At 48.3% G+C, this 27,357-nt stretch overlaps 3 protein-coding genes across 4 annotated transcripts in view; all 3 read left to right on the top strand.

Moving 5' to 3' along the window:
• Positions 1–17,698, top strand: part of vps53 (VPS53 subunit of GARP complex) — a 26,421-nt gene extending 8,723 nt beyond the window's left edge. Inside the window, exons 5-22 of one of the 2 annotated variants that reach the window (XM_062552068.1) lie at positions 436–522; positions 907–1,022; positions 1,987–2,106; positions 4,765–4,843; positions 4,940–5,083; positions 5,290–5,432; positions 6,268–6,409; positions 6,751–6,846; positions 7,184–7,278; positions 8,425–8,667; positions 9,151–9,298; positions 9,773–9,855; positions 10,113–10,191; positions 10,492–10,640; positions 10,871–10,940; positions 11,051–11,188; positions 14,982–15,086; positions 15,549–17,698. In XM_062552068.1, the coding sequence (XP_062408052.1) occupies positions 436–522; positions 907–1,022; positions 1,987–2,106; positions 4,765–4,843; positions 4,940–5,083; positions 5,290–5,432; positions 6,268–6,409; positions 6,751–6,846; positions 7,184–7,278; positions 8,425–8,667; positions 9,151–9,298; positions 9,773–9,855; positions 10,113–10,191; positions 10,492–10,640; positions 10,871–10,940; positions 11,051–11,188; positions 14,982–15,086; positions 15,549–15,719 (2,208 nt within the window). In that variant the 3' untranslated portion in view covers positions 15,720–17,698. Of the gene's footprint in view, positions 1–435; positions 523–906; positions 1,023–1,986; positions 2,107–4,764; positions 4,844–4,939; positions 5,084–5,289; positions 5,433–6,267; positions 6,410–6,747; positions 6,847–7,183; positions 7,279–8,424; positions 8,668–9,150; positions 9,299–9,772; positions 9,856–10,112; positions 10,192–10,491; positions 10,641–10,870; positions 10,941–11,050; positions 11,189–14,981; positions 15,087–15,548 lie in introns of both variants that reach the window. The other variant, XM_062552067.1, reaches the window with a different exon arrangement.
• Positions 17,699–17,928: 230 nt separating this feature from the next.
• On the top strand, positions 17,929–20,640 carry rflnb (refilin B). Its single transcript, XM_062552946.1, has 3 exons — positions 17,929–18,583; positions 18,867–18,967; positions 19,147–20,640. The coding sequence occupies exons 1-3, from the start codon at positions 18,386–18,388 to the stop codon at positions 19,460–19,462; spliced, it is 615 nt and encodes a 204-aa protein (XP_062408930.1). The 5' UTR covers positions 17,929–18,385; the 3' UTR covers positions 19,463–20,640.
• Positions 20,641–22,441: 1,801 nt separating this feature from the next.
• Positions 22,442–26,962, top strand: exo5 (exonuclease 5). The gene is made up of 6 exons (XM_062553205.1): positions 22,442–22,572; positions 22,677–22,758; positions 22,844–23,109; positions 23,244–23,348; positions 24,514–24,686; positions 25,248–26,962. Exons 1-6 carry the CDS (start codon positions 22,503–22,505, stop codon positions 25,713–25,715), a joined length of 1,164 nt encoding a protein of 387 aa, XP_062409189.1. The 5' UTR covers positions 22,442–22,502; the 3' UTR covers positions 25,716–26,962.
• Positions 26,963–27,357: the final 395 nt, after the last annotated feature.

Raw genomic sequence — 27,357 nt, 5'->3', positions numbered from 1 at the left:
CTGCACCTCCATGTTTCAGTCATCGCTGGAGAGTTCTAGAAAAGCCGAGCCCGAAATGCCTGTTTTCAGCTGTCCTGGTTGTCCCAGATTAGCTCCAGCGAGGGGGGACAGGCACCAGACACGAGGCGCAAGTTAATGATTTGCTGAGGTTTTTAGTAGGGTGAAGGAGGAACGTGACTTTTTCACTTCTATTTTGATAAGACACTGGATATGCTGGCGGCAAGGAACCAGGTCAACAGATGTGTCTTATTTTTGTTGTCGGCTCAAACTGACAGACTGGAAAAAATCTCCCAAAATGCCACAGAGGCTCCATAGATCAGTCACTGCAAATCAGCACTCTCTCTCTCTCTCTTTCCTTCTCTCTCTCGCTCTTTCTCTCTTGCTCTATCTCTCTCTCTCCTCTTCTTCTCTCACACACACTCTGTTGTTTTCCAGGCACTGGAGGAGGCGCAGAAAGCCATCCAGCAGCTTTTTGGCAAAATCAAAGACATCAAGGACAAGGCGGAGAAGTCGGAGCAAATGGTGGGTAAAAAAAAAAAGTCCCCCTTGACAGCAGTCAACCCTGCGCAGAAAAAGATAAATAAATAAATGAATAAATGAAATACAGGACAACAACATGAACAGTCCCCTCTATAAATGTCCTCTCTAATGTAAGCAGGCTGTTGCTCTAGTCCCCTGAGGGGACTGTGACCTCCCGTGGTTTGTTGCGCGCTGCGGGCCTCAGCAAGCCCAGAATAATGCACAAGCCATCTGTACGTCAGCACCGCGGGTCAGGCGAGCAGGCCGGCAGAGCGGGGACCCCGGTCGCGTGGTGGGGGTCGGGAGGGGACCGCAGGGAACCACCCAGGGAGACGCAGTAGCGGAGCGGAGTCTAAAAATGCGTCTTGTTGTTGTTTATCTCCGCAGGTCAAAGAGATCACCCGCGATATCAAGCAGCTGGACCACGCCAAGCGCCACCTGACCACCTCCATCACCACCCTCAACCACCTGCACATGCTGGCCGGAGGGGTGGACTCGCTAGAGTAGGTTCCAGACTCCCCGCTTCAAGCCCCACCCCCTCCCTCCCCTCCCCATTGGAGACATGATTAAGACAGCTGCCTGTCTTCACTCCTAATACACTGCTAATAGTGGAGATAATTGGACCTTTGCTAATTGCCCCACCCCCCGCAAATATCTGCTTTTCCTCAGGCTAATATCAGTGGCCAGGAGGCATTTACTGTTTGCTCTGCAGATCATTTGGCAGGGCCTTGTCTCTGCTATTTGAGAACACTAAGTTGTGGCCTGTTTGCACTCTTAATTTGAAGATTACTTTGGCAGGTCTTTCCCTCCACTGTAATATTTGAGATAATTAGGCAGCTTATTTGTATGCCCTGTAAAAGGCCAAATAAGTAAATTAGCGATTAGCCAGTACCTACTGGTGTGTCTGAAGTTACATGGAGGTAACTGAAACCGCACACAGAGGCTGAAGTAAGGCTTGATGTGATGTTGTGTAACGGGTGCTAGCTGGTTAGCTATGCGGTGGAACGTTAGTAAACCTCACTCCCCGACACTTCAAGAGCGCTGCTGGCATGAAAGCTAGTAGCCTGGGCTTTTAGCTGGATTGTTAGCGCGCTCGACTCCCGATCCGAGGTGCTGCTGTCTCGCGGGTTCGAGTCCGGGCGTGTGCAGGGCTGGACCGCGGTGGTTCCACACAACGCAGGTTACAGTTGCATTAGAATAAGATGAAACAATGATCAAGGCCTTACATGGACTGAAACTGAGACACAAACTGTTTCAGGTGAAGGCCATCATCAGTGTTCACAGAGGGTCACTGTCTCAAACAGTGAACACTGAAGGTGGGCCTGCAATGTTTATGCGGCAGTTTCATCTTTTTCCACCCAACATTACATGGTTTCCCCTTTTTTCACTTGTCATGAATAAGATGTAAACAAGTCATTAATAGGACAATAACTGTGATGAAAATGATTGCGTCTCTTGTTCCGTCAGGGCCATGACGCGCAAGCGGCAGTACGGAGAGGTGGCTAATCTGCTGCAGGGTGTTGTGAATGTGCTGGAGCACTTCCAGAAGTATATGGGCATCCCCCAGATCCGCCAGCTCTCAGAGAGGTAACCAGAGCCACAGCAGCTGGCAACACACACATCATAACACACACACACACACACACACACACACACACACACACACTCACTCTCACCAAACAAAATCCGGATGTGTCTCGGGTCCGCACATTGTAAACACTCACACACCCTCTCGTTCCAAGCGGAAAAGCAGACATGAGTTGCAAGCGTGCGCTGTTTTTTAGTGATTGCTCTCCTCAGGTTTTTGTAAACGTTTGCGCGTATTGTGTCTGCCAGCTGTTGCGTGATATAAATGTGCCCCAGCACAGCGCCGTGTCCACACAGCCCACCATGCACTTGTGTCTATCTCCCTCTCTGATCTACAAAGTGTGTGTGTGAGTGTGTGTGTGCTTTTGTGTGTGTGTGTGTGTGTGTGTGTGTGTGTGTGTCTGTGTGTGTGTCTGTGTGTGTGTGTGTCTGTGTGTGTGTCTGTGTGTGTGTGTGATTTCCTGTTTATGTTTACAGAGGATGAGGAGCAGGAAAGGAAGGAAGCCTGCTGGACAGAGCTGCTTTATGCATGCATGGCTTCTACTCTGGGCTCTGGGGTCTCGCTTCAGCACTGAGCAAACCTTTTGTTCCCCGCCGAGCACGGCCTGAACACACATTTAGGGGGTTCTGTTTGTGTGTGTGTGTGTGCCTGGTTTTGTGTGTTTGTGTGTGTGTGTTTGTGTGTGTGTGTGTGTGCCTGGTTTTGTGTGTGTATGTATGTATGTCTATGTGCATACGTGCTTGTGTGTGTATGTGTGTGTGTTTGTTTGCATGCATGCATACGTGTGTGTGTGCGTGTGCGTGTGTGCGCGCTGGTGTGGGTCCCCTCTGGCGCAGACACTGAGCCCTTGTGTGAGCTGTGGGAGGGCCGGGGGCCGGGGTCCGGGGGCCTGGATCCGTCCGTGTGTCCCTGTGACTCTGGGCTCCGCCGTGGCCTGTTTGTGTTGGACGCGGCATCAGGGGCCTGGCCGGCTGGATCGCAGGCCTGGCTGGCTGGGTGTCCGCCTCAGGGAGGGGGGGGGACGGAGAAGAACTAGTTCTCTGACTGTCCCTGTGTTTTTCTGGGGCAGCAGGCGCAGGAGTGGTCAGTGGGTCACCTGCTGGTCAGTCAAACAGCACTTGGCAGCGTTGCGACATGTTTGTGAAGAGCAGAGTAAATGTTTGTGGGTTGTGTGACTGACTATGAAGAAAATATCTTAACGCGGCATTGCTGTGCTGACCGGTAGTGGAGGCGAGCAGGGGGTCAGGGAGTGCTTTCAGTGGACAGGAAGGCGGAGGGTTAAAAACACAAACATCTTTACCCCCCTCTTCCTCCTTTGGTCTTCTTTTAGACTGCAATAAGGTTTCTTTTGTTTCAGGCCCAGAACAAGCACAAAGCTCATTGTGCACATCAGTGGTTTGTTTCCCCTTATCAGATCGTCCCAGTGATACTTTCCCTCTTGGCTTCCCCATATGGAAAAAAAGTGGGCTGTTTTCATTCCAGCCGGCCGGCCTGCCGGCCTGCCGGCCCTCCCTGTGCAGATATGCGCTGTTGGCTGGAGGGTGTGGCTGGGCTGCAGATGACGGACGGCAGCTGGGTGATTTTTTAAAAATGTTTTGAGTGGAAGTGGGGTGGGATGGGGGGGGGGGGGGGGGGGTGGGTAAAGGAGGCCTGGGTTCTGACAGATCCTGGGCCGCTTTTCAATGGAGCTGCAGAGCAGAGCTTGCGGCCTCATTGGGGGGGAAGGGGAGGGGGGGAAGGGGCTGCTCCAAGCCCTGCCCCCCGTATCTCTCTGACTGGCATCGGCATGTGGGCATCGCTGCCCTCTTGCCTGTTTATTCTGGACGGGCCGTGTTGTTCCAGGGCTGGAATCTGCCCGCCGCCGCCGCCACTGCCGCAGCGAGAGCCAAGCACTGACGAGGCCCTCGGGTGAAGAGGGGCGGCCAACAACAATGAATGCAGCCGCAGTTATCCTGATATGGGGCATGAAGAATCCCCCCGTCTGGCCCCTCTGTGTTTGCCCGCGACTCATCTGCCAGCCCTCTCCGCGGACGGCCTTAGTCAGCGAGGGCTGACAGCAGTGGGGGGATCCTTATTCTATTGCACTGAATCATGGCCCACTGGGTTTCATAGCTCGTGGCGGCCTGTCGTAACGCGAAGCGACGCGTTTGTAAGTGTCGCCGCTCCCACCCCCCCCCAGACAATGCGGCTAAGAGAAAACTCATCTAAACGCATCGCGAAGCCGCCTTGGTCAAACTCTTGTTTCCATGGCCACTCCTAATATTATGGGCCTTCCTGTAGCGTATGTTTTATATGGCAGCCATGTTGGGTGTGCGATGCGAGCCACATATGGGGAAACCATCACCATTCTCCCCGTGGCCTTGGTGTCACGCTCCCTCCCCTGTCGTGGAACTCCTAAAGCCTCCAGGGTCAGAGGTCACATCAGCGCCTGAGAAGCTCCGATCCTGGCCCTGCATGGGTTAGGGAACAGCCTAGTGGGATCCCGGCTTTGGGAAAGCCCTTACGGAGCTCCTCTGAACTGGACGGCCAGGGGCGTGACGGGGGTTTCCATGCCGAGAGGGGGGGGGGGGTGGGGGGGGTCAGGAGGTCTCTTGTTAACACACCGTCGTGGCAGCCGTCCCAACCCATCTGTTCTGCTCTGTTCTCTCCCCCGGCAGAGTCAAGGCCGCGCAGAGCGAGCTCGGAACGCAGATCCTGGCCGACTTCGAGGAGGCCTTTCCCGCTCAGGGCTCCAAGGTACGGCACACGCCACTCACACACACACAACCTGTTGCACTATTGCCTTGCGTGCTCCAGAGATGGTGATTCTCACGAGATGTCTTCTTCTCACAGAGACCCGGTGGCCCCAGCATCGTGCTCCGGGACGCCTGTTTGGTGGCCAACGTGCTGGATCCCCGCATCAAGCAGGAGATCATCAAGAAGTTCATTAGGCAGCACCTCTCCGAGTACCTGGTGCTCTTTCAGGAAAACCAGGACGTGAGTTCACTAAGCACTACCAAACCACCTCCTCATCTCCTTGTGTCTGGTCACTCTTAGTCTCCTTGTGTCTGGTCACTTTCTGGTATTCTTTACATTAGTAATCATATGCGTGTGACAAATAAACTTCCTTGTATCCTTGTATCCTTGTATCCGGGTATCCTGGTCACTTTTGGTTAAACGTGCTGTTTCTGCTCCCTCTATAGGTGGCTTGGCTCGATAAGATTGACCGGCGCTACGCCTGGATCAAGCGGCAGCTGGTGGACTATGAGGAGAAGTACGGGCGCATGTTCCCAGAGGAGTGGTGCATGACGGAGCGCATCTCTGTGGAGTTCTGCCACATCACCAGGTACTCAAACACTGTTACATACAACAGCAACACATTTATTATGGCACAACCAACACACACAGTTAAACTAGTCTTTCAAAATCCTTGTGGATCCTTAGTGTTCATGTCAGAATAAATACAGAGTTGCCACTGTTCTCTGCATATCCTCTACCAGCATGAGGGATGCATTCATTTTAGGCACTGGAAAAAGATTTTTATTTGGGATTCGATGAGTGCTGAATAAAACAAGAAAAAGTCCTTTAACCTTATTCCCTTAACTGTGTTTCCCTTTGGTAGCAAATGAAAGAGTTGATTGATTGATTAAGTCACCCCCAGTTTCAGTACAGGAAGGGACTTTTAGCCTGCGTGTGTGAGGCCCGTCTGGGCTGAGCACGTCAGGTCTTTGGGTGCACTCCATCTGAACCCTGCGCTTAATGAGGCTTCGGCAGGCAGGAAAGGCGAGGTGTGGATCGGCTCCCGCCAGCGGCCTAATCTCCTCCATCACTTGCGTTTTTCCTCCTCCCCGAACGAGCCAAATGAGCTCTCAGGCTACCGCAGATACCGGGGACACACAGAGCATCCATTCATTACCTTGTTTGGACATAATGACGGTGAATTGTCAGGTGGAAATGGGGTGAAATTGGAAAATGGTCCTGCTTTAGAAGTCGCGGGCGAGTCGACCGGCCCCGTGCTCTGAAGGTCCCTTCAGATGTGCGTGCCAGGCTAAATGACCCACATGGGCGCTGACCCGATCTCTGTGGCGTCCCCCCGTCCCCCCCCCGCTTCCTCTCCGGCTACCTGGCCTGGTTGCGTTTGGATGACCGCTTGTTTCCTGATTGCGATTCTGCTCTGTCAGGACGGAGCTGGCCAAGCTGATGCGAGCTCGTGCCAGGGAGATCGAGGTCAAGCTGCTGCTCTTCGCCATCCAGAGGACCACGAACTTCGAGGGGCTGCTGGCAAAGAGGTTCTCTGGCTGCACCCTGACCGACATTCCTGGGGTACGTACGAGGCCATATAGAGGGTCAAAAATGCTCACCTTAAATCAGTTCTCCTGTAGTCCTTGGCAGGGTCAGGGGGTATTCATGCTTTGTTGACCAACCTGTTAAACCTGTAACCTAGATAACTTTCCCAGAACCCTCTGGCTTTATTTCTCTTAGAGAATTAAGCCTTGGGCCCAGCCTATTAGGAGATTTACCACTTATTCTGAATTAATTTACCCAGGTTTGTCACTAAACCACATTCTTAGAATACACTACTGCACCAGCACAAACCTCATAATGTTTAACATATGTCTGCTAGCTACATGAAATTGCACTGTGTCACTTCCCTAATTTAGCAGAAGAAGCCTGACACCCCCTTGGACTCCACAAACCCTTTCCTGGAGGACGAGGCCGGGGAGGACACAGCGTTGGAGAAGGATGAGGATTTGGACAAGGTGATGACAAATCTACTGATCATCCCGCAGAAATAAATTATAACCTCCCCGACAGGCCCCCTACAAAGTCTGGATTATCATCCTCAAAAAGTGGCGTCACAGATACTATAAATTGTAGTAGTTCAGAATGTACTGGCGTTCTTGCTCAAAACCACCCTTTAGTCATTTGTTCTCACATACCAGACGCTATGGTATTCCTCTCAGAGAAAGGGGGAAGGAAATTGTTTTGAGCAATTTGCTGAAAGCCCTTGCAAAACTATCACAGCAGATCTCAAATTAGGAGTGGAGTGCACTTTTCTAATGAGCGCTTTATGACCAACCCCTTTCCTGTTGGCAGCCTAAGAAGCCCAAGGCCCCTGATAACCCGTTCCACGGCATCGTCTCCAAGTGCTTCGAGCCCCATCTTTACGTCTACATCGAATCGCAAGACAAGTAAGAGACAGTCACATACACGTACACGTACACGTACACGTACACGTACACGTACACGTACACGTACACGTACACGTACACGTACACATACACATACACATACACATACACATACACATACACATACACATACACATACACATACACATACACATACACAGTACACGTACACAGTACACAGTAAACACACACACACACAGTACACAGTACACAGTACACACACACACACACTGCAATGCCCTTTTTACAGTGCCTACTATACTTAGGAGAGGCTGGCATGTAGGGAAGCTCGGGAGAGCTGAAGACCTCTCGAGAATGTTCTAGCGTAGCAGCAGAGCAACATGAGGTTCTTGTTTTGAGCCTCTATATCAAGCCCCCTTCCTTCCCCATCCCCATCCCTGTCCTCACCCCTTTCTCCACTCTTTCTCTCTTTCTTTCGTTCCATGCTGATCCCCCACTTTCTCCATTTCTCTCTCCCTCTCCACTCAGACAAAAATGTTTCCCATTAGCTGTTCAACCACAGACATTGCTAACGGTTTGGAAAAAAAGTGCCAGAGCAGCAGATCTCTCTCCCCTCTCCCACCTCGCACTCTCTTTCTCTTTGTCTCTCTCTCTATCTCTCTCTCTCTCTCTCTGTCTTCCTCTCTGTATCTGTCTTTCATAGCTCCTCTCTCTGTGTCTCATTCTCTGGGGGCCCTGGCACAGTCGCTTCTCTTCAGACCGTGAAGCAGGGGTGACCTTTCCCTAGACAATGGCTTCCATTCAGTGTGGTCTAGACTGACCTGACTGGCAGAGGCTGGCCACATTCATGGCTCTGGGGGTTCGCCGAGATCTCTGCAGCTCAATGCCCCTGCAGTGACAACTAGAACTCCCCATGTGCAACACACTTTTCTCTGTATCACTCTTTCTCTCTCTCTCTCTCTCTCTCTCTCTCTCTGTCTTTCACTATTTTTTTTCACCCTCTCTCTCCCCCTCCCTCACTCCATTCAGTGTAAAATCCCTTTTTTGTTGTCCGAGCATCGGCGCTGAGTCAGAGCAGGTGACCTCTGGCATGAGGTCATGGTAGGTCGTTTGAATTGATTATATATTTTTTGCCAAACACGCTCTCTCTCTTCCTCTTGTGTCTCGCCTCTCCTCCCACGCCAGGAACCTCGGGGAGCTGATCGACCGCTTCGTGGCCGACTTCAAGGCCCAGGGGCCGCCCAAGTCCGGCACGGAGGAGGGCGGCGCGGTGCTGCCCAGCTGCGCCGACCTGTTCGTCTACTACAAGAAGTGCATGGTGCAGTGCTCGCAGCTCAGCACGGGCGAGCCCATGATCGCCCTCACCACCATCTTCCAGAAGTATCTGCGCGAGTACGCCTGGAAGATCCTCTCGGGGAACCTGCCCAAGTGAGTCCTGTCGTGCCACCAACCACCTCCCCCACCCCCCGCCCCCCGCAACTCACAGCCTCTCACAGAGTCACAGTCTCTGAGGGGAATCCCTCCTCCAAAGGCCTTGACAGAATGAAATGCGCTGTTACGAGTCCTATGTTGTTTCGAGGGTTGTTTATCCTGTGGTGATTCTCGGAGAGTGTGTGTCATCTCTCTGCGGCCTCGTTGGTCATTCAATACCACTCTCCCACTGCAGGAAAAAAGCACGCTCTTGTGCGGCTTGACTTTGTGTTGTCTTTGGGAGTTGAAAGGCTCCCCTTCTCTTCTCCCCAATAGCTGTGTTTGTGGTTTCCCCACCATCCCCGTGGTGATTTTGGCAGGAGCGGAGGGTTGCTTTTAGTAATGGGTTGCGGGGGGGGGGTGGAGGGGGTGGAGGGGGTGCTTTTTAGTAAAAGAGACGTCACCATGGTTACAGTCGCACTCTTGTGTCTGGTGGAACAGGACGAGCACCAACAGCGGGGGTCTGACCATCAGCAGCCTGCTGAAGGAGAAGGAGGGCTCCGAGGTGGCCAAGTTCACCGTCGAGGAGCTGTGCCTCATCTGCAGCATCCTCAGCACCGCCGAGTACTGCCTAGCCACCACCCAGCAGGTACACACACACACACACACACACACACACACACACACACACACACACACACACGTACGTACATATACACTACATAGTTGCACACTGAAAAATGCATATATGTATGCTCCTTTTGACCTTTAGATGTATAGACCTGCAGAAATATACTCAGAAATATTATGTATATACTTATATGTGTACATAAGCACACACATATACAGTATATGCAGATACACAGATGCAAGTCATGCACATGTGCACACAGACACACATTGAGATGCATCAACACGCCACACACACACACACACACACACACACACACACACACACACACATACGCACAAGCACATGCTTGACTCCGATTCCCAGAGCGTTCCCTGCAAGTGTGTGTTGGAGGACAACTGGCGAAGGTTAAGCATGTGTCCTGGCCCTGTGCGGTGTGCTTGAGCGGTGTCTGCTTTCTGTCCCCCCCCCCGTCCCCCCGCCCCCCCCCAGCTGGAGGAGAAGCTGAAGGAGAAGGTGGACACCACCCTGATGGAGCGGATCAACCTGTCCGGGGAGATGGACACCTTCAGCACGTAATTATCACTTTAGCGCCGCCGTAAACGCCTCGCGGCCCACCCTGTTAGATCACAGACCACAGAGAGACACGCAGGAGATTTGTCAAATAAAAACCTCACGGCTCGCGCTGTCACTCCGCGAAGAGTTGTGGTGTGTGTGCGCGTGTGCGTGTGTGTGCGTGTGTGTGTGTGTGTAGTTTCAGAGATGGTTTATGAAAACCACGGCTCATTTCCACTTGTGTGTGTGTGTGTGTGTGTGATGCTTGGCTTGGCAGGGTGATCTCCAACAGCATCCAGCTCTTGGTTCAGGATCTGGACGCTGCCTGTGACCCTGCGCTGACAGCCATGAGTAAAGTGAGTATGACTCAGGCTCCCAGAGTCTCCCTGAACTGAGCTAAACTCACAAGGCTTCTCCAAGTGCAGCGAGACGGAGAGCGGTGGAGGTTTTGTTTTTTTGCGCTCGTTTCTGTCCTTGTTTTGGTCTTTCGAGGACGTAAATCCAAAATTCAATAGCCTTTGTTTCTCAGACGTGTTTACTACCTCCCGCAGTGAGTAATGGCGTTTGGTGTGCACACGTGTGTGTGTGTGTGTGTGTGTGTGTGTGTGTGTGTGTGTGTGTGTGTGTGTGTGTGTGTGTGTGTGTGTGTGTTTCAGATGCCTTGGCAGAGCGTGGAACACGTGGGAGACCAAAGCCCCTACGTGACGTCCGTCATCATGCACATCAAGCAGAACGTTCCCATCATCAGGGACAACCTGGCCGCCACACGCAAATACTTCACGCAGTTCTGCATCAAGTTCACAAAGTAAGCAGGACGCAAGAAACATACTTTAAACTGGGGCAACTTGAAAGAGCATTCACTGATATCTCTAGAATATTCCATGCCTGTGATTGTGCTCTGTGTCCAAACCTATTGGTTTTGTTTATTTATTCGCAGTTCATTCATTCCCCAAGTTCGTTGAGCGTGATTTTTCTAGAATGTTCCGCGCCTGTGTCTGTTGCCTGCAAGCTAACTGAATGTGCTCTACTTCACAGTTCATTCATCCCCAAGTTCATCAACCACCTCTTCCGATGTAAGCCTATCAGCATGGTGGGAGCAGAACAGGTGAGTCTGAGACCAGGTAGCACACATGACTCCACCTGATGCCACCACCAGCCACAGGTGTCAACCACAGACTGCCGGACTAACAGCTGTGGGTCGGTTCTGTCTTGTAGCTCCTGCTGGACACGCACTCATTGAAAACAGTCCTGCTGGACCTGCCTTCCATCGGGTCGCAGGTGGTCAGGAAAGCGCCGGCGAGCTACACCAAGATTGTAGTGAAGGGGATGACCCGAGCAGAGATGATTCTGAAGGTAAGTTGACCACTGGACCTACAGTACACATCCAAAATGAACAGTGGTGAACCGCAATCTTGTGCCATTCTTTGACCACAGTAGTCACAAACATTGTGCTGACTATTTTACAGTGCTCTACTGTACACTCTTAGAAAAAAAGGTGCAGGCTTTTTTTTTTTTTTTTAAAGCCTGCATGGTTCTATATAGCACCCTGAGAACCCTTTTTTTAAGAGTGTATTCTTATTGGATATGTAATCAGTCCAACACAGGAGAGTGTTTTGATGATCATGTGTCCATAAAGGGGCTGATGGCCTCACTGGTTTGCAGGTATGTGCCTCTCTGTGTTAATGAGTCTGCGTGGGGGCCAGGAAGTGGCCCTCTCACAGCATGGATGCTGCTAGGGGCCTGTGAGCTGGCCAGCTGCTCGCAGGATTCCTGTCGAGTTACTGTCTTGTTCTCGAGGCTTTGTGAGCATGCACAGACAAACACACACACACACACACACACACACACACACACACACACGAGGATAGACAGATATAAATCTGCGTTCAGTCACACACACACACAGACGCTACACTCACTCCATTTTACACGCTCAGTCGCACACACACCTGCATGTGAGCTCGCACACACCCATTCATTCACACAGACAAACACTTAGTCACAAGTCACACACGCACACACCCAGAGACCACTCGCACAGACTCCGCATTGCTCTCTAATCCGCCGCCAGTGCAGTCTCTGGTTGGCTGGCCGGTCTCCGCTGAGGAAGCCGGATGGAATGCACAGAGGCAATGGCGCGTTTACAATCCCACCCCCGTATCCCCCCCCTCGCTGCCTCCTCACTGTCGCCCAGCCGACCCACCAGCCCAGCCCTGCCCATCTCGCCCTGACCCCTGTCTGCACGCTAGCCTTGCAGGTCCCTGGCCACTTGTTAGGCTCCCCGGGGCTTTCCTGTTGCCGTTCTTTAACTGCCAGGAATTCAGCCTTGATCTCTCTCTCTCTCTAATGTTCAAACTGGGACTGGCCTTAATCACGCGAGATCATGCAAGCATGCATGTCCATTACATTACATTACACATGCCTTTAGAGGAGTGGGGGGGGGGGGGGAATAAAAGTGGGATTTGATGCTGATAAGCCTTTAGTTAGTGTTACAGGGCTACATGTCATTATTTGATAAGGAGCATATCCATTTAATCCACTCTCCACCACTCTCCACAGTTATGAATGGTCATTGTTAACCACATCAAAGAGAGCTGTTAGTTGAGCCGTCTGTTGTTGCCTGCATTCCCAGACACGCAAAAAGCCATTTTCTGCGTATTTTTAAACCCGGAATGGCGCTCGGGGGTGTTAGGTCTGCTCGGCCCGCTCAGCCTTGGCGTCTTTGTCATCGTGCTGAGTTGTTGACAGTCCGGACAAGTAAAGATGAACACGTGTGAAGCAGGGGCCCACCGAGGTCTCGAGGAGAATGCGCCGCATGTGTTTACACTATACAGCGCTCCTCTCTGTTCACCGCCGACTCCTGAAGGGTGTGGGGTGTGTGTGTGGGGGGGGGGGGTGTAAGTGTGTGTGTGGCGCATTGTGCGGATTGAATCTGGCCTTGGACTGTGAAAAGGCTTACAGTCAGGCCTACAGATTTTTCTTTTCTCTTTTTTTTTTTGTTGCAAAAAATCTGGTTAACATTTAATGATTGACTTTGTGTTGCCCCAGGTGCCTCCCAGGTAATTGCTTCCATCTTGAGCCCTGCTTTTTTTTTTTTTTTTTGTGGTTCCCTTTGTGGATCCCTGGGAGCCTCACAGATAGTTAGCATACTAGCGGCCGGCTATCAGGCTCGGAGGAGTGCGCCGTGGCCTCGTATTGGAACGGAGCGCACCGGCCCGCTGCCTGTCCTCACCCGGGAGTTTTGCCGCCAGGCTCCTCCTGAGAGCCTGGGCGAGAGCGCCGCGCGAGATAAATGTCTGTTTCAGCGTGTGGGCGGATTGGGCGAGCGCCGGGCGCTTTGGTGTGGAGATTAGACTCTGCCGCCGCCGTCCTCGAGGCACGTTTTCCCCAGAGGAAGATTGATGACCTCGCAGACGCGAATGGAAGGCTCCACATCAAGGCGCTCACACGCTCTCTCTCTCTCTTGCTCTCTCTCTTGCTCTCTCTCTCTCTCTCTCTCACACGCGCACAGAAGGGCGCTCGCTACAAAGCACACGTTTTTTTGGGCAGATGATCTGTTTACAATCCCCTCCTTTTCTATTCCCTTCAGCCCAACTAGCTTTCCGACTTGTTCCCAAAAAACGACCCAAACCTCAGAGAAAGAGAGAGAGAGGGAGAGAGAACTGAAAGAAAGAGAGAGGGTGAGAGGAAAAGAGAAGGAGAGAGAGGGTGAGAGAGAAAGAGAAGGGGAGAGAGACGTGAAACTGTCAGAGAAGCGAAAAGAGGCAGCGCGGGCCAAGTGTGTGCGAGAGCGAGCGCCTGTGAGACGTGGCTGTTTTCCACCGCCGCAGGCCTGGCCCCCTCACCTCATATTGTGGCTCTTGCAGGGGAGTGAATGGAAAGGCAGTCCCAGCTTTGGCCTTTTTCTCTCTCTCTCTCTCTCTCTCTCTCTCTCTCTCTCTCTCTCTCTCTCTCTCCCTTTCTCTCTCTCTCCTTCACGCTCTCTCCTCTTCTTTTCTCTCTCTCCCTCTCTTTCTTTATTTCTTTTTCTCTACAACAAGGCCCCTCCAAGGCTTTCCCTTGGCCAGGCTCCAGGATGGTTGCCAAGTAAATCACTGTTGTCAAAAAGAAAAGGAACCTTTAGAATTCCAGACAATCCTCAGCGTTACAAGTCCCTTTTCCGTCTGTGCCGACTGCCGTCGTGAAGATCCCAGGCCTCCACCCCTCCGAGAGCAGAGGAAAGGAAAAGGGGGGAGGGGATGCTACACTCTCTCTCTCTCTGTGTGTGTGTGTGTGTGTGTGTGTGTGTGTGTGTGTGTGTGTGTGTGTGTGTGTGTGTGTGTGTGTGTGTGTGTGTGTGTGTGTGTGTGTGTGTGTGTGTGTGTGTGTGTGTGTGTGTGTGTGTGTGTGTGTGTGTGTGGGTGTGTGTGGGTGTGGGTGTGTGTGTGGGGAGAGAGTGAGAGGAACAGAAGGGAAAGAGGGAGCATGTGTGTGTGTATGTAAAGAGATCTTGGGATAGAAATGTTGGGGGGGGGGGGGGGTGGCGGGTGTTGCTCCAGATATACCCCTGTTGTATCTGTCAGCCATGTGTTCTTTTGCTCTCTTACAAATATGAATAGTCACCGGCGCTCTGATCCCCACCTAACACACACCATACTTTACTTTACCATACCACACACACACACACACCACACCACACACACATAGTCCCACACATAAACAGTATTTCCAAAGGACGGGCTTGCGTCCCACTTAACCTTTTTACTGATGCTGATTTGCCCAGACTCTCTCATTACACCAAAAATAATTACCGGTGAGGCTAATTCAGGCTCATTCAAGCATGGAGTAATTGCTCTGTAAAAATAAAAGGGGAGGGGGCCCCTAAATATAGCCTTCAAGTGTTGGGCTTTGTTTTGCAAGCCTAGCCATTCGCTAACTGACTTAATACTTGCTACAGATCCTTGTTCTGCAAAGTCCCATGTGGGAGCGTTTAGCCACTGAGTCGTCCTGTGATTTCGCGTGGTGGAGGAGGGAGCTGAAGCACCATATTGAGCCCCAGTGTGCAGACCAAGAAAGGGAGGGTGTTTTGCGGCTACCTCCATCCTTGGCACCCCCCTTCCCCCCCTCCTCGTCCTCCGCTGACGTGCTGCTCTGTTCTTCTTCCCAGGTTATCATGGCCCCTCACGAGCCAGCCGTGATCTTCGTCGATAACTACATCAAGCTCCTCGCTGACGGGAACCCGGAGACTTTCCAGAAGATTCTCGACATGAAGGCAAGCTCGGCGAGGGTTTGGCCCCCGCTTAATTGCAGGCTGCAGTGACACGTCCATGTTTAGTAGTGATGCATGTTTTCTTGGAGTCCTGCGGCTCATTATTCATCAGCTGACCCCCTTTAAACACCACTCGCACGTTTCGCCACGTCCCACAGTGGTGGGTGGTTTGGGTCTCTCATCTCTGGGAATTGAGCGGCTCGAGAGTCTCTCGCTCACACACATACTGTTCCTGTGTCCTCTTATGCTGAAGGGACTCTCTGTCATCTTTCTGCTTGAGTCCCTTCTGCTTAAAAGTCTCTCTTCTCACTAGCCAAGTCTCACGGTCTCTACCCTAACATGGCTGCCTCTTGTGATGTTTATGTGTTGTTGGTACATAGGCCTTCTCTTCATATCTCTCTGTCCCTGTCTCTCTCTCTCTCTCTCTCTGTCTCTCTCTCTCTCTCTCTCTCTCTCTCTCTGCAGGGTCTGAAGCGCAGTGAGCAGAGCAGCATGATCGAGCTCTTCAGGCAGAGGCTGCCGACCCCTCCCTCGGGCAGCGACGGCGCTCCTTCGCTCTCCTTCAGCGCCCCGACGCCGGAGCAGGAGTCCTCGCGCATCCGCAAGCTGGAGAAGCTCATCAAGAAGAGACTGTGAACAGACGCGGTGGACACACCGCCACTACGGCTGATGACCTGCAAACCTCCAATGCCCCCTGGCCAGCCCGACTCGCCCCTCCCCACCCTCCGGCCTTTGCATCCCGCTCTTCCCACTGATGCCTGGTTCTGTGTCCCCCCCTCCGGTTGGCACAGCCTTCCACATTACTGTTACTTTGGACTTCTCCTGGGAGCCCACAGCGCTAGCTTTGAAGCACTCGTTCTTTTTAGGCTGCCCTGCTTGAGTCATGGACATTTGATTTGAACTAATCAAGGGCTTCAGAATCACGTGGCGTGCTCGGTCAGGAGTGCGTTTGAGAAAGCAGAGATGCGGAACCGCTCAGTGCTGTGGATCCCTTCCAGTCGGACTTTAAAACATTGCCATATCACCCCCCAGCAGTGGTGGCATCCACAGCAGCTAGCAACAGCATCAGACAAGCCTCAGTGTCATGGACTAGAATGTAATGTAATCACACACTGTAGCTGTACTTTGACTAATCACTTGCACATTTGTCGAGATTTTTTTTTTGGTGGAAGGAGCTTTACTGCCGGGAGTGGGCAGGGAGTTGCTGGCAAAGTCATGATTGTGTACATTTCCTTCCTTGCCTTGAAATGAGTTTCGTGATTTTTTTTTTTCTGGTCGTTAAGAAATGTCCTGTGTTGCAACACGTGTAACTTTATAAGTGACCTCTGTGTCCTCCGATCTCTCTATCACTAATACCCTTGCTTTCCCATGCAGTCCGTGTATGCCAGTCATCGCTGCGATTCCTGAAGAATATGTTTGCACTTAAGAACAGAATCGACAGCCATTAACTGGAATCGGCCAGAAAAAGAAGCCTGCTGCTACTTGGCTCCAGTCCTTCCGGCTGTGGAGCCTCTCATCAAAATGATTTAGAGGCAACACTTTTAAACGCGTCCCGTCCCCAGCCTCGGCCTCTGCCTCGGCCAGGGCCTCACCCCCCCTCCCCACCCCTTCCACATGGCCCTGCTCTGGTTCTCACCGCCGTGGAACTTGTAATCAGCAATGCTGGGAGATGGCCCTCGCCCACCTCTGTGCTGAGTGGGTCGTGGCCCAACGTGAACTCCCCCTCGTTTGCCGTGTTTTTCGCCGACGAGGATCTCCAGGCGCTCTGCGGCAGAGGAACTTGGGATTTCCTGTCTCCCAATTAGAGACAAACCAGCCACACACGTTTGGCTTCTCCGGGGAAAAAAAGGAGAAAAACTCCCCCTGGTTGGTTTCAAAATTGAAACCAGTGTGTCTGTTTTTTCCCGCTTTACTCGTCTCTGCACTGACTCTGTGCCAGGGCCGTAAGACTGATTTAACGCTCTCATTTCTTTAACCCCCATTTCCCCTACCTAATCCAGTCTGCAGAGACCCCATCTCGTTTTATGCGAGAATCTAAAAAGAAAGAAAGCTAGCATGTACGGTATACGAGAGCCAAGCAGAGAATGAGGGAAAAGAGAGAGTGACTGTAAGGGGTGGAGAGGGAAACGGCATTAGAGCTGACGGTGACATTTACCTCCCTGTGAAACGGCAACTACAGTAGCTCTGTTCAGCTCTCACACGGACGGTTATGTCATATTGTCATGTCGAGCATTTAGTTTACGTGACTGCATGATTCAGTCTCTGGGCGAGCCCTGTATGGAAACTGGAGAGAGCTTGGACACTGCGATGGCTCTGTGCAAGCAGCTGAGGCCTCTATTTTTTTCCTGTCTGCATTTCTTTTTAAGCAGTTGTCAGTTGCTTTGAATAGTTGAGATTATCAGTGAGATTTTAAGTATTGTGCGACTGGGATTTTTGCAACTACTTAAATTGCACTCCTCTTTTGTGCTTTTGTTTAATAATACCATTTTGTGTTTGTGCTGTTGCTGTACACATTCCTGCCTTGTGTCAATATTACTATATAACTTTATACTGTCCAATTGCAAGTGTAAGGACAATGTTGAAGTGGCATAATAAAATGTCCTGGTCAAACTTCAGACTATTGTATGTTTGTATATGTATGTCTTCATATAATGAAAGTGCTTAAAAGTGATAAATGACTAGTGTTTTTCTCCTATTCAGCTCGTGTTTATTTTTAGCGCAAGAGCACTGAGAAATTTCCCCAGCTCTTTTTTGTGTTTTCAGAAATCGCTTGCTCCAATCAGCAGTGGGAGGCAGCTTTAAAAGGCGTTCCCTTCTGTACGTTTGCTTGTAAAACAATGAACGTCTTTGAGAAAAGGCAAGTTTGAAGGCAGGCGGGCGAATGGTGCCTTCTCCGATGACACACCAAGCTGCAGACACTGAACTTCAAAGCACGAAGGACTTCAAACTTATTTGTGGCTGAATTCGGAGGAGACGGGGTCTGCCCACGGTGCTATTCTCTGAACGACGGAAGGACAAACCAAAAACCTTTGTAGTCATTTTTCAAACGGACTATACTGCTGCAGGCTGTAGGTTATACGACATTTCTAAGCAGCTTAGGTAGTTGCAAGGTAATTAGTGTCACATCGTATGCTAATCGTTTCTTCTGTTGCCCGGCTGATAAGTGTTCACTTTGGAAACACCTGGGCAAGGACGCAACTAAGTTGGTGTGGCGGATATTCAACGCGCCTACGTTTCTTTAAATGCTCCTTGCAAACGGATCTATAACCTAGGCTACTCGATTTAAGCTGCTCTTAAAAGCGATGGTGGGTAGACTGAATCTACAAAATGTGTCTGACGATGATCCTTTGGACATGAACTTCAAGGCTGAGCGGGCACTTGACAGTCCGGACTCCGGACTGCCTCCAAGTCCCAGTCCAAGTCCCTGGTTGTTGCCTGTCGGCAGCGAGAGAGTGTCCGGGAGTTTGACTTCAGAAGACGAGGGCAAAGGGTCATCAGCGGTAAGATTTGATTCAAAGTCAAACCACCAAACCTTTCTATTTTGTACAAAAATGTAGTTCTCAACCATTTAATCAATCAAGTGTAATGGCTGTAAGCAGAAAGCAACTACATAAGAGGTTGTCTAAATATGTGTCCCAAGTAGCCTACCAGTGAGAAACTAGGTCATGTCCACTTAAAATTGGGTCAGAAAGTGTTTGTCTGCCCCCTTCATCGATTAGTGACTAATTCCCACAAATGACTTGCAATTGAACGTGGTTCAAATACGTTTGTTTTTCTTTGTAGACTTGCGTTAAAAACTTCAAGTGTAGGCCTATTCCACAACGGTGCCCGTTATCCTATGGAGAAGGAATTGAACTTGACCCACTGCCATCAAAAGAAATAAGGTACTCTTGCCAACTGTGTATAGGCTATGCTCATGAGTCATGGCTTTAAGTTTGTCATATCAAAAGTATATGTTTGTTTTTTTGGTGTTATTGTGGTTGTTCATTTCCAAAGTTGTTCCTTTTTTGAGGTCATACTTCACTCAAAGTTTGTGTATCTGATGACTTTCCCTGTGCAACAGATACACATCATCGGTGCGCTATGACTCGGAGCGCCACTTCATCCACGACGTCTCTATGCAGCCCTCGGGTCACGGGCTGGACCAGTGCAGCCAGACTGTCTTCGCACTGCCCAACTGTACCTGGCGGCGCTACAAGACCGAGGTGGAGCTTCAGCCCAGGCAGCGGGTGCAGCGCTACCAGAGCACCACCATAGTGTACCCCAAACACGCCCGCACCATCTACACCACCCAGCTGAACTACGACGAGAGGAGGCTGGCCAAGCGCTTCCTCTCCAGCGTGGAGCTGGAGCCGTCCGACAGCAGGGCTCCTCAGTGAGCCAATCTGAGACCGGAGAGAGCCTGGCGTGTCTCCAAAGAAGAAAGGGTGCCCCAGATCTCTAGGTAGTCAGTTACCTGTTTGTCTCCTCCTTGGGATCTTAAGTAGTCTTAAATGAGGAGTCCCATACCAAGATGACCTGAAGCACAGAGCTGCCCACATTTTGAACTTTGCCATTTGGCATTTTGACAATTTTAGCAAAAGAGTTTCTCTTAGAAGTTGAAGAGTGACTGAAGAGGTCTTGAGTTAAGATGAATGGGGGGGAATGAAATCGATGATGCAGACTTTTCTGCATTTTAAAGACGTGATGTTGCAAAGGTTTCATGTTGTACAGCAATTGAAGACTAACCGTGGTCACTGCACACATCAGAGGTTGATTTTGCAAGAGCATCGGCTTCATCTCTCTCTCTCCGTTCAGTCATTTGCAGTAGCTGATTGAAATACTCATCATTTCACCTGGTCTGCTCTCACCTTATCAATATATAAACTAGTGGAGGCTCCATTGTCCTGTGTGGCCTATCACTTATTTGGGGCATCTACAGTCATAGATTCATAGGTGGATAGATTTGAGGTTAAAATGATTACAGGGTATTATTGGGTTTTTTTGCACACTCACACTGGTATTGAGAATATTGTTTCTGTGTGCGGATGGTAAGGGCTACAGGCAAACCCTTACAGTCTAGAACAGACCTACTCTGCAGTTGTACTACTGTAACTATTGATTTGGATGCATCAAAGCCACTGCTTTTCCATTTTTTTTTCACTCATAGGCTGCGTAGTGTAGCAGACTGCCAGTGGTGGTGCAATTGTGAAGTTATGCTGAAGTCGTTGTGAAAGAGGTTGTTACACGTTTTAAACAAGTTAAGTTGAAGATTTTAGATTTGCCATTTGCATTGTGCTTAACTGTTTTAACTAATTGGTAAATCAATATGTTTGCAGTAGGCCATTCACTCTGTGCCCACTCTAGTGTTGTGCTTTTGTATTTATTTGTGCTGTTCGTCAACACCACTCTTTCAGATACCTATACACTGATGTCTATTGGGCAAACCCACTGTTTAAAATGTTCCCACAGGAATTCAGATGTTCAATTTGTCAGAGGCACAGTTCTATATTTTGTCCTTAATGTAAATACATGTCCTTTCAATTGTCTGTCAAAAATAAAGCCTTTTTTTCAAGAATGAGTTTTTCTTAGTTAACATGATTTTCAGTTAGACACAGGGGACATTTTTAATTCCAGCTTGTGTTTGAATGCTCCATAGTACTAGTAGTCAACTGAAGTAGTTTCTGATGTTAATTTCAAGGTGAAATGTATCCCATTGTAATGTATCAATTGTAAATGTCTGGTCGTTTCTGGTCTAGTCTGCGTGACAATGGTGCCCCCTGCAGGACAAAGTCAGTTCTTACGCGAAATTATGTCTTGTTTTGTTGTGTGCTAGGCCTAATATAAATTTCAGTCATTCGGGTCCCTTTTGGAAGAAGAAATACATTTAAGTCTAAAGTGAAAGAAATGTGCAAAATATGGATGTCTTTGGCTTGTGTACAAGAATCTGTTCGAGGCTACATTCATTTGTGAAGGCGATAAAGGGCTAGAACTGGTAGAAGAAACGCCTGCGCTCAGTAGAAAACCACTTTCCTGTTTTCTCCCTTTACCGGACTACCAGATATCCATTGCATTTCACTGGACTCATTTGCTGGGGGTATGTTACGGCGAATACTACGTTGTTCAATTGAATAGCCTTTCTCTTCTGTTTGGTAATGTCACAGAGCTAATTATAGGCTCGTTCGACTTCATGAGGTGCTGCGTAGATATGTCAGAACGTGACTCATGCTAGATAGTGCCGCCGCTGCTACCACCACACATCTCACTTCAACCAGAGAGGTTAAAGCGGAGCGGATAGTAGGATGAAGGATCTTTGCTTCAACGTTATGCTAGCCTAGGCTACTCCATTTAATTACGAACGCATATCTTGAGCGGGCACGAGAGAGAGAGAGAGGGGGGAGTGGCAGGTTCCACGCCTGCCTTGTCGTTGATAATTGATATCTCCTTTTTGATATAAGAAACTTTTTTATAGGACATCATGAAGGCAACCAAGAAAGCTAGAGGAGACTTTGAAGTTATCTGGTTCCCACTAGCCTACTGACCATTTATAAACTTCGAGCCAGGACACGAGGTCATGCCTTCGATGTTTCTTTCTTCAAGTTCCGTTTCATTTGTTATGTTATGTTAGCCTATATAAGATGTTTTATATTTGTGATGGATATTATTTAAGCATGGCCCAAACATAAATTGACAAAGGTCAATTCAATATTTTATTGTGTATTTAAACAGTTGAGAAATGCATTCCACTCAGACAGGCAGGTAGGCCTACCAGGCTCAAAATTAACTTTTAACAGAAAAGGGTCTAGAATAGACTATAGCGTCATGTCATGACATGCTTTCATTTCCAAAGCAATGAAGACTGTCCAACTTAATATAATGTAGGCTATATCATTGTTACTATTGTGCTATAGGCTAAATGTGGCACAAACAATGTTAGAGGTTGGGACAGATTACTTTGAAATGTAATCCACTAGCCTACTGACTAGAGATTATATTTTTGTAATCAATAACGTAATCAATAGGATACCTGAAAATGTAGCCTATTACTTACACAACTTGGAGAATGTAGACTCAATGCCCTTAAAGTGACAGTGCACCATTTCTCAGAAGTTAAATAGCACCCAAATGTGCTGCAGTGGCACTGTCTCGCACACTGCGCACACACATACGCCGGGGCCGCACCTTGAACGTGCATTCATTTCTTAACCGAACGCCATGCCGTAAATTATCCTTTACAACCAGATCTGCGCAGCACTGCACGAGCTTGAATGTGCTCAACTCAATGCGTAGGAAGAGGGGCGTGGACTAGGAACAAGTTCGGGCAAAACACCCAAACAAACAGAGCAGCATGTGAGCTGCGTTGACAGGGCGATACAACAGGGAAGTTGATCACTGTTGCTGTTGTCACATAAGAAGCCTGGCGCTTTAAACATCACAGCAATGATGGAAGAAACAGAGACACGGAATAACATGAGCCATGTGAAACTGTTAGAGATACATTTCGAAAATGGTAAGTGTGTGTTTCTCCAACTTTATTAATTAACCTATGCATTGCTTCTTGTAGAAGTAGCCTACCAATTAATTTCTTAATGATCTGCCCTGTTATGAAAGCAGAGCTCGCACAGACTCCCATTAAAATTCATGAGGAAGAAGGAAACCATGGGGACAGCATAGGCCTAGGTCCACTCTATGATGGGTAAGCCCAAGCCAAATGTATGCAATTGTATGGGCAGTTACCTGTAAGAACGTTGTCAAATTGACACTGACTGATAATGTGACAGATTTCAGAAGCGTGCCACTGGTTGTGGGATGAACACCGATAGTGATCCAGTTGTGGACATCAGATGTCTGAAGAGAAAGCAGCAGACAGAAGTGCACCCCAGCCCACTGGAGAGGTTCCGGCGGCGGCATCTTAGTGTTACACTATTGTGCGAGCAGTCTTGGTGTGAGATGAAGGTGTATTTTGGACTTTTGAGACCACTGGTGAAACTAAAAGAGATGAAGAAACCAGAGGTTAAGGCTGGATCCACCATACATTTGACAAGACGTAAGATCAAAGTTACAATATGATGCTTCACTTACTTGTCTCGTATCTGGTAGCTTTCAACAAGGTTTATTTGAAGATATTGCAGCTTTTTTTTTTAGCAGAATTCATTGTCTAATAGTATTTTCTTCCTCCAGAGCTGGAAGTTCATGACATTGTTCCAATCCAAGTCCAGTCAAGAGAAGATTCTGAAGCCATCAAACTTCTCAATGCGATGCGCATGGTGTCATTGTTACAGCAAGGTATGGTATGAAGAGGGCAAAAATATAGAGCAGCCCAATTTAGTTAGATAGTATCATTATATTATTGTTATATTACCAACAATAAATAGTTGGCAGTACACAATTTACAATCACAATCTCTTTGGCCAGCACATAATGTGCTACAGTATATCCCAGGGATTCTTAATCATAGGGCCGTTGCCCAATTTAGTTAGATAGTATCATTATATTATTGTTATATTACCAACAATAAATAGTTGGCAGTACACAATTTACAATCACAATCTCTTTGGCCAGCACATAATGTGCTACAGTATATCCCAGGGATTCTTAATCATAGGGCCGTGGGCCAAACTTGGGCTGCCAGTACTCCACTGAGGGCCGCAACAAACTTTCAGTTTGCACCTGTGGGCCACAAGGGCCGCGGGGCTGCCATCAGGGGTGTCCAAACTAAGGTCCGTGGCCCGCTACGCACTTTAATGCGGCCCTCCGAGCATATCATAGATCCACCACGCACTTACTGTAGGTCGCTAATTTTTTCCAGCAACGACGTTGTGGTTAACATTACTGCAAACTGCTTTACACTCTTCTTAGAGAACGTTTACATTTACAATATTAATATCAAAACAGCATGTTACATAGAGATGATACTCTTTGAAATCTCTATTTTCTATTCTAAAGATTCTATTCTTTGAAATCTAATTTACGTTATGTTACTCATAATGTAATTGGGAATGCGTCTGAGCGTGCATGAAAGGGAGAGAGAGCGCCAGCTGGCTTGTCATTGTTGATAACTGATATCTCCTTTTTATAAGAAACGTTTAAAAGGAAAACGCGAAGACAACAGTAGTTAACTTTGTAAACTGTGAGAGGGCACAGCAGCCACTGAGTGGAGCCGGCAAGAGTCTTAAAGTGACAGTGCACCATTTATAAATGAATTAAACAGCATATTAACCGTATTTCTTCAAATATGTCTTGTCTGTTGATGTTTCCAACTTCGTTGTTGTTATAGTAGGCTACAGTTTGGATATTCAACATAGGAAAGTTTTTTTTGTAATGATAGCCATCAACTTCCAGTGGGGTGTGCTAGTTTGGGCCTTCTATAATGTTAGAAAAAGTTACAAATATACATTGAATATGTAGAAAGTCACTAACCCTATTTCATTATGAATTCCATACACCACAGGGCAGTGTGTACGGGAGTTTCCAGTGTATGGGGTTCTAGAGGGAGTGTTTCTCATGGGCGTCATGGATGAACTGAGCTACAATAAGGAAGGAGAACTTGTCCTTAGCGAGCTCAAAACACGTAAGGACATGTCTCTCCCTGGCAAGGCTCAAGCCAAAGGTCATCATCTCCAGGTATCCATTTTTACATCCATTTTTGTCAAATCAGTTAAATACAGTTTCCACGCTGTTAAAGCAACACTAAAGAGTGTTTTGTACTTTAAAATAATGTTTCCAAAATCATTTCAGTGGTTCATCAACTCGTAACAGGGTGAACGGCACGTCTGCATTTGCTTCGCGGCCCTCTATCGGCTATAACCGCACTATGTAAGTTTACCAGATCGGGTAGCGGTTCTGTAGTACAATGGAATGAGACAAGAAACTACAAATTTGACTTGCTTCAGTGTCGCAATACATCATACTTTCATAAAATCATGCAACATACTCTACCCTGTCAGTGGTCATCGTTATTTGCTGGATAAACAAATAGCATTCATGCAACAGAGGAAAAGTGCTTTAGTGTTGCTTTAGATACGCGGGTAGGAAAATGTACAAGATACTTTTGAGTCAGAATTCTTGAATATAATTTGAATAGAATGCGTATTGCTATGTTACCTAGTTTATTGAATTGAATTTTAGCTTGTGTGTATGCTATTCATCCTGAGATTAATCAAATCCATGCCCATTTGATTTTAGGTGGGACTGTATAAACTTTTGTTTCATGGCATGGTCAATGGGACATTGAAAAGAAGCGACATAATCAGACACCTCAAACTTCAACCAAAACAAGTTCTGGGAACAGGGGTCCTGAACTACGCCGGGTCCATGGGCATTGAGGAAGGCATCTTTGGGGGCTTGGTCGACGTGGTGCTAAAAACGGTAGCCTCAGCTAAAGTCAGTGACATCCAACATTTGAGGCTGGAGTATATCCACCAGGAGTCCGGCATGACCATAGACACCAGAGATGTGGAGTGTGACGAGGCTGTTTTGAGGGGAGAACTCCGGGATTATTTGGCCTACTGGACTGGTCAAAGGGAACCCAGGGGAGTGGACATAGAGGAGGCTTGGAAGTGCAAGCTGTGTCCTTTTGAAAAGAGTTGCCGCTGGGGAAAGGACGACGCTGAAGCCGGTGTCAGTGTTGATCCAGGCAAGAAACCGAAGTGATGGTCACATATGTTGGACATTGCTCTAATCTAATGTCATCATGTCATCAGACAAACTTTATTTATTTATTTTAATTAGTACATTATTTTGCATAATTCGTTTGCATGTTTAATCATGTTGCAAACAACATTTGTAAGATTTTTATTCTCTGGAGAGAATATGTATTGGACCAGCTGCGAGTAAAGCAGTGGAACATGTAGAATCAAAGATCCTTAAGGCGGAGCAAGATACTTCATCGTAGTTCATGTCTATGGGTGCAAAACGGGGATCACTTCCTCTGCTGAAGGGGTGTGTCATTAACCTGACTCTCGCCAGATCCTTGTAGTTCGCTGAGCTTCACACAAGGATCTGGGACTTCTAGATAGGAAACATATTTATGAAGGCGGGGCCTTGTAAAACATCCTTGCATGTGATTTGATAAACCACTTGTCCGTTATCTTGAATGACGTGCTAGGCTACTTCAAGTTCTTGCCAAACCCGGTCGGAAGAAGAGTGAAAACATCCTTGCCACCAATAAATGTCTTCAAAACCATTCACTGTTCATCTTTTAAAGAATGAACACTCGATAGATTCGACAAAACGGTTGAAATAGCAGAATCAATGTCAGCACAAGACTCCTCGCTGCGTGCCGCCATTGTTGTTTGAATCGAACACTCGCTTCGGCGCTCCTGATTGGTTCATCATTTTTTTGTTCCCTGGAAGGAGTTTGGATTGCCCTTGAGCCCAGACCCTTGTGTGGAGCTCAGCGAAACGCCTCTGGTGGAGCGTGGCGGAACTACAAGGGTCTGGCGAGAGTCAGGTTAGTGTGTCATGCCCATAGACTTCAATGGAACAGCTCTGCATAAAGGGGGATTTTGCCCCCCCCCCTCTTGCGATTCGGGTTCCAGGAAGTGGCTTCTCATGAAGTATCTTGCTCCGCCCTTAATGATCTTTGGTAGAATCTACCTGGCCAGTGGCTTTAGGTGGCCTATGTTCACTGCACACATACAAACAGCAAAATACACAGTTTTGTCATTGCTCTTACTGTATTTAATCATCATTGTTGTTTAAGATATTTGAAAATGTATTAATGATTGTGTATGATGATATCATTAAGTTATTTTAACTTATTTAACTAATGTGTTTGAATCTTTATAATGTATTAATCCAAAAGGGTGGTTACACTTCTGTGTGGTGTGTCAAATAAATATAGTGACAGTAACATGGTGTTGTTGCTGTGATTTATGTATCAATGTGGTTGGTTTACCACTGCACATATCTGTATGCAATAAACTGATTTTTAAAAAAAATAAATAATTTTGTATTCATTATGCCTTTCTACATTGAATCTCTGATGCTACACTTTGTGCTGTTTGTGTATGCACACTAGCGAAGCCACAAACATTCTGCTGTCCTTTTATTCTAATTCGTATGATATTCAGTCTCTCGTCTGGTACCATTGCATCCTGGTCTCTGTCAAGTAGAAGGTGCATTATGACAGAATTAACCAATCATTCTCACCAAGCCCACTAGATGGAGCAGTAGTTCTAAAATTCTATTAGGCTACAAACTGCCTTTATACTTTTAGTGAACCAACTTTATTATTTATCAATGATTTATGGTTATACGGTTATGCGGTTCTGAGTCTATAAACTGTAACATT

Source organism: Sardina pilchardus, chromosome 13 (assembly GCF_963854185.1).
Source record: "Sardina pilchardus chromosome 13, fSarPil1.1, whole genome shotgun sequence".
Lineage (NCBI taxonomy): Eukaryota > Metazoa > Chordata > Actinopteri > Clupeiformes > Clupeidae > Sardina > Sardina pilchardus.
The sequence above is the reverse complement of the archived record's forward strand: the minus strand, read 5'-3'. Positions and strand labels throughout refer to the sequence as shown.

Excerpts from the sequence above, each read along its gene's own strand:
- rflnb (XM_062552946.1), top strand. The coding sequence starts at position 18,386 with ATGGTGGGTAGACTGAATCTACAAAATGTGTCTGACGATGATCCTTTG. Across the intron at positions 18,584-18,866 it reads AGGGCAAAGGGTCATCAGCG|ACTTGCGTTAAAAACTTCAA; the intron begins GTAAGATTTGAT and ends TTTTCTTTGTAG. Across the intron at positions 18,968-19,146 it reads CTGCCATCAAAAGAAATAAG|ATACACATCATCGGTGCGCT; the intron begins GTACTCTTGCCA and ends CCTGTGCAACAG.
- exo5 (XM_062553205.1), top strand. The coding sequence starts at position 22,503 with ATGATGGAAGAAACAGAGACACGGAATAACATGAGCCATGTGAAACTG. Across the intron at positions 22,759-22,843 it reads CTAGGTCCACTCTATGATGG|ATTTCAGAAGCGTGCCACTG; the intron begins GTAAGCCCAAGC and ends ATAATGTGACAG. Across the intron at positions 24,687-25,247 it reads CCAAAGGTCATCATCTCCAG|GTGGGACTGTATAAACTTTT; the intron begins GTATCCATTTTT and ends ATTTGATTTTAG.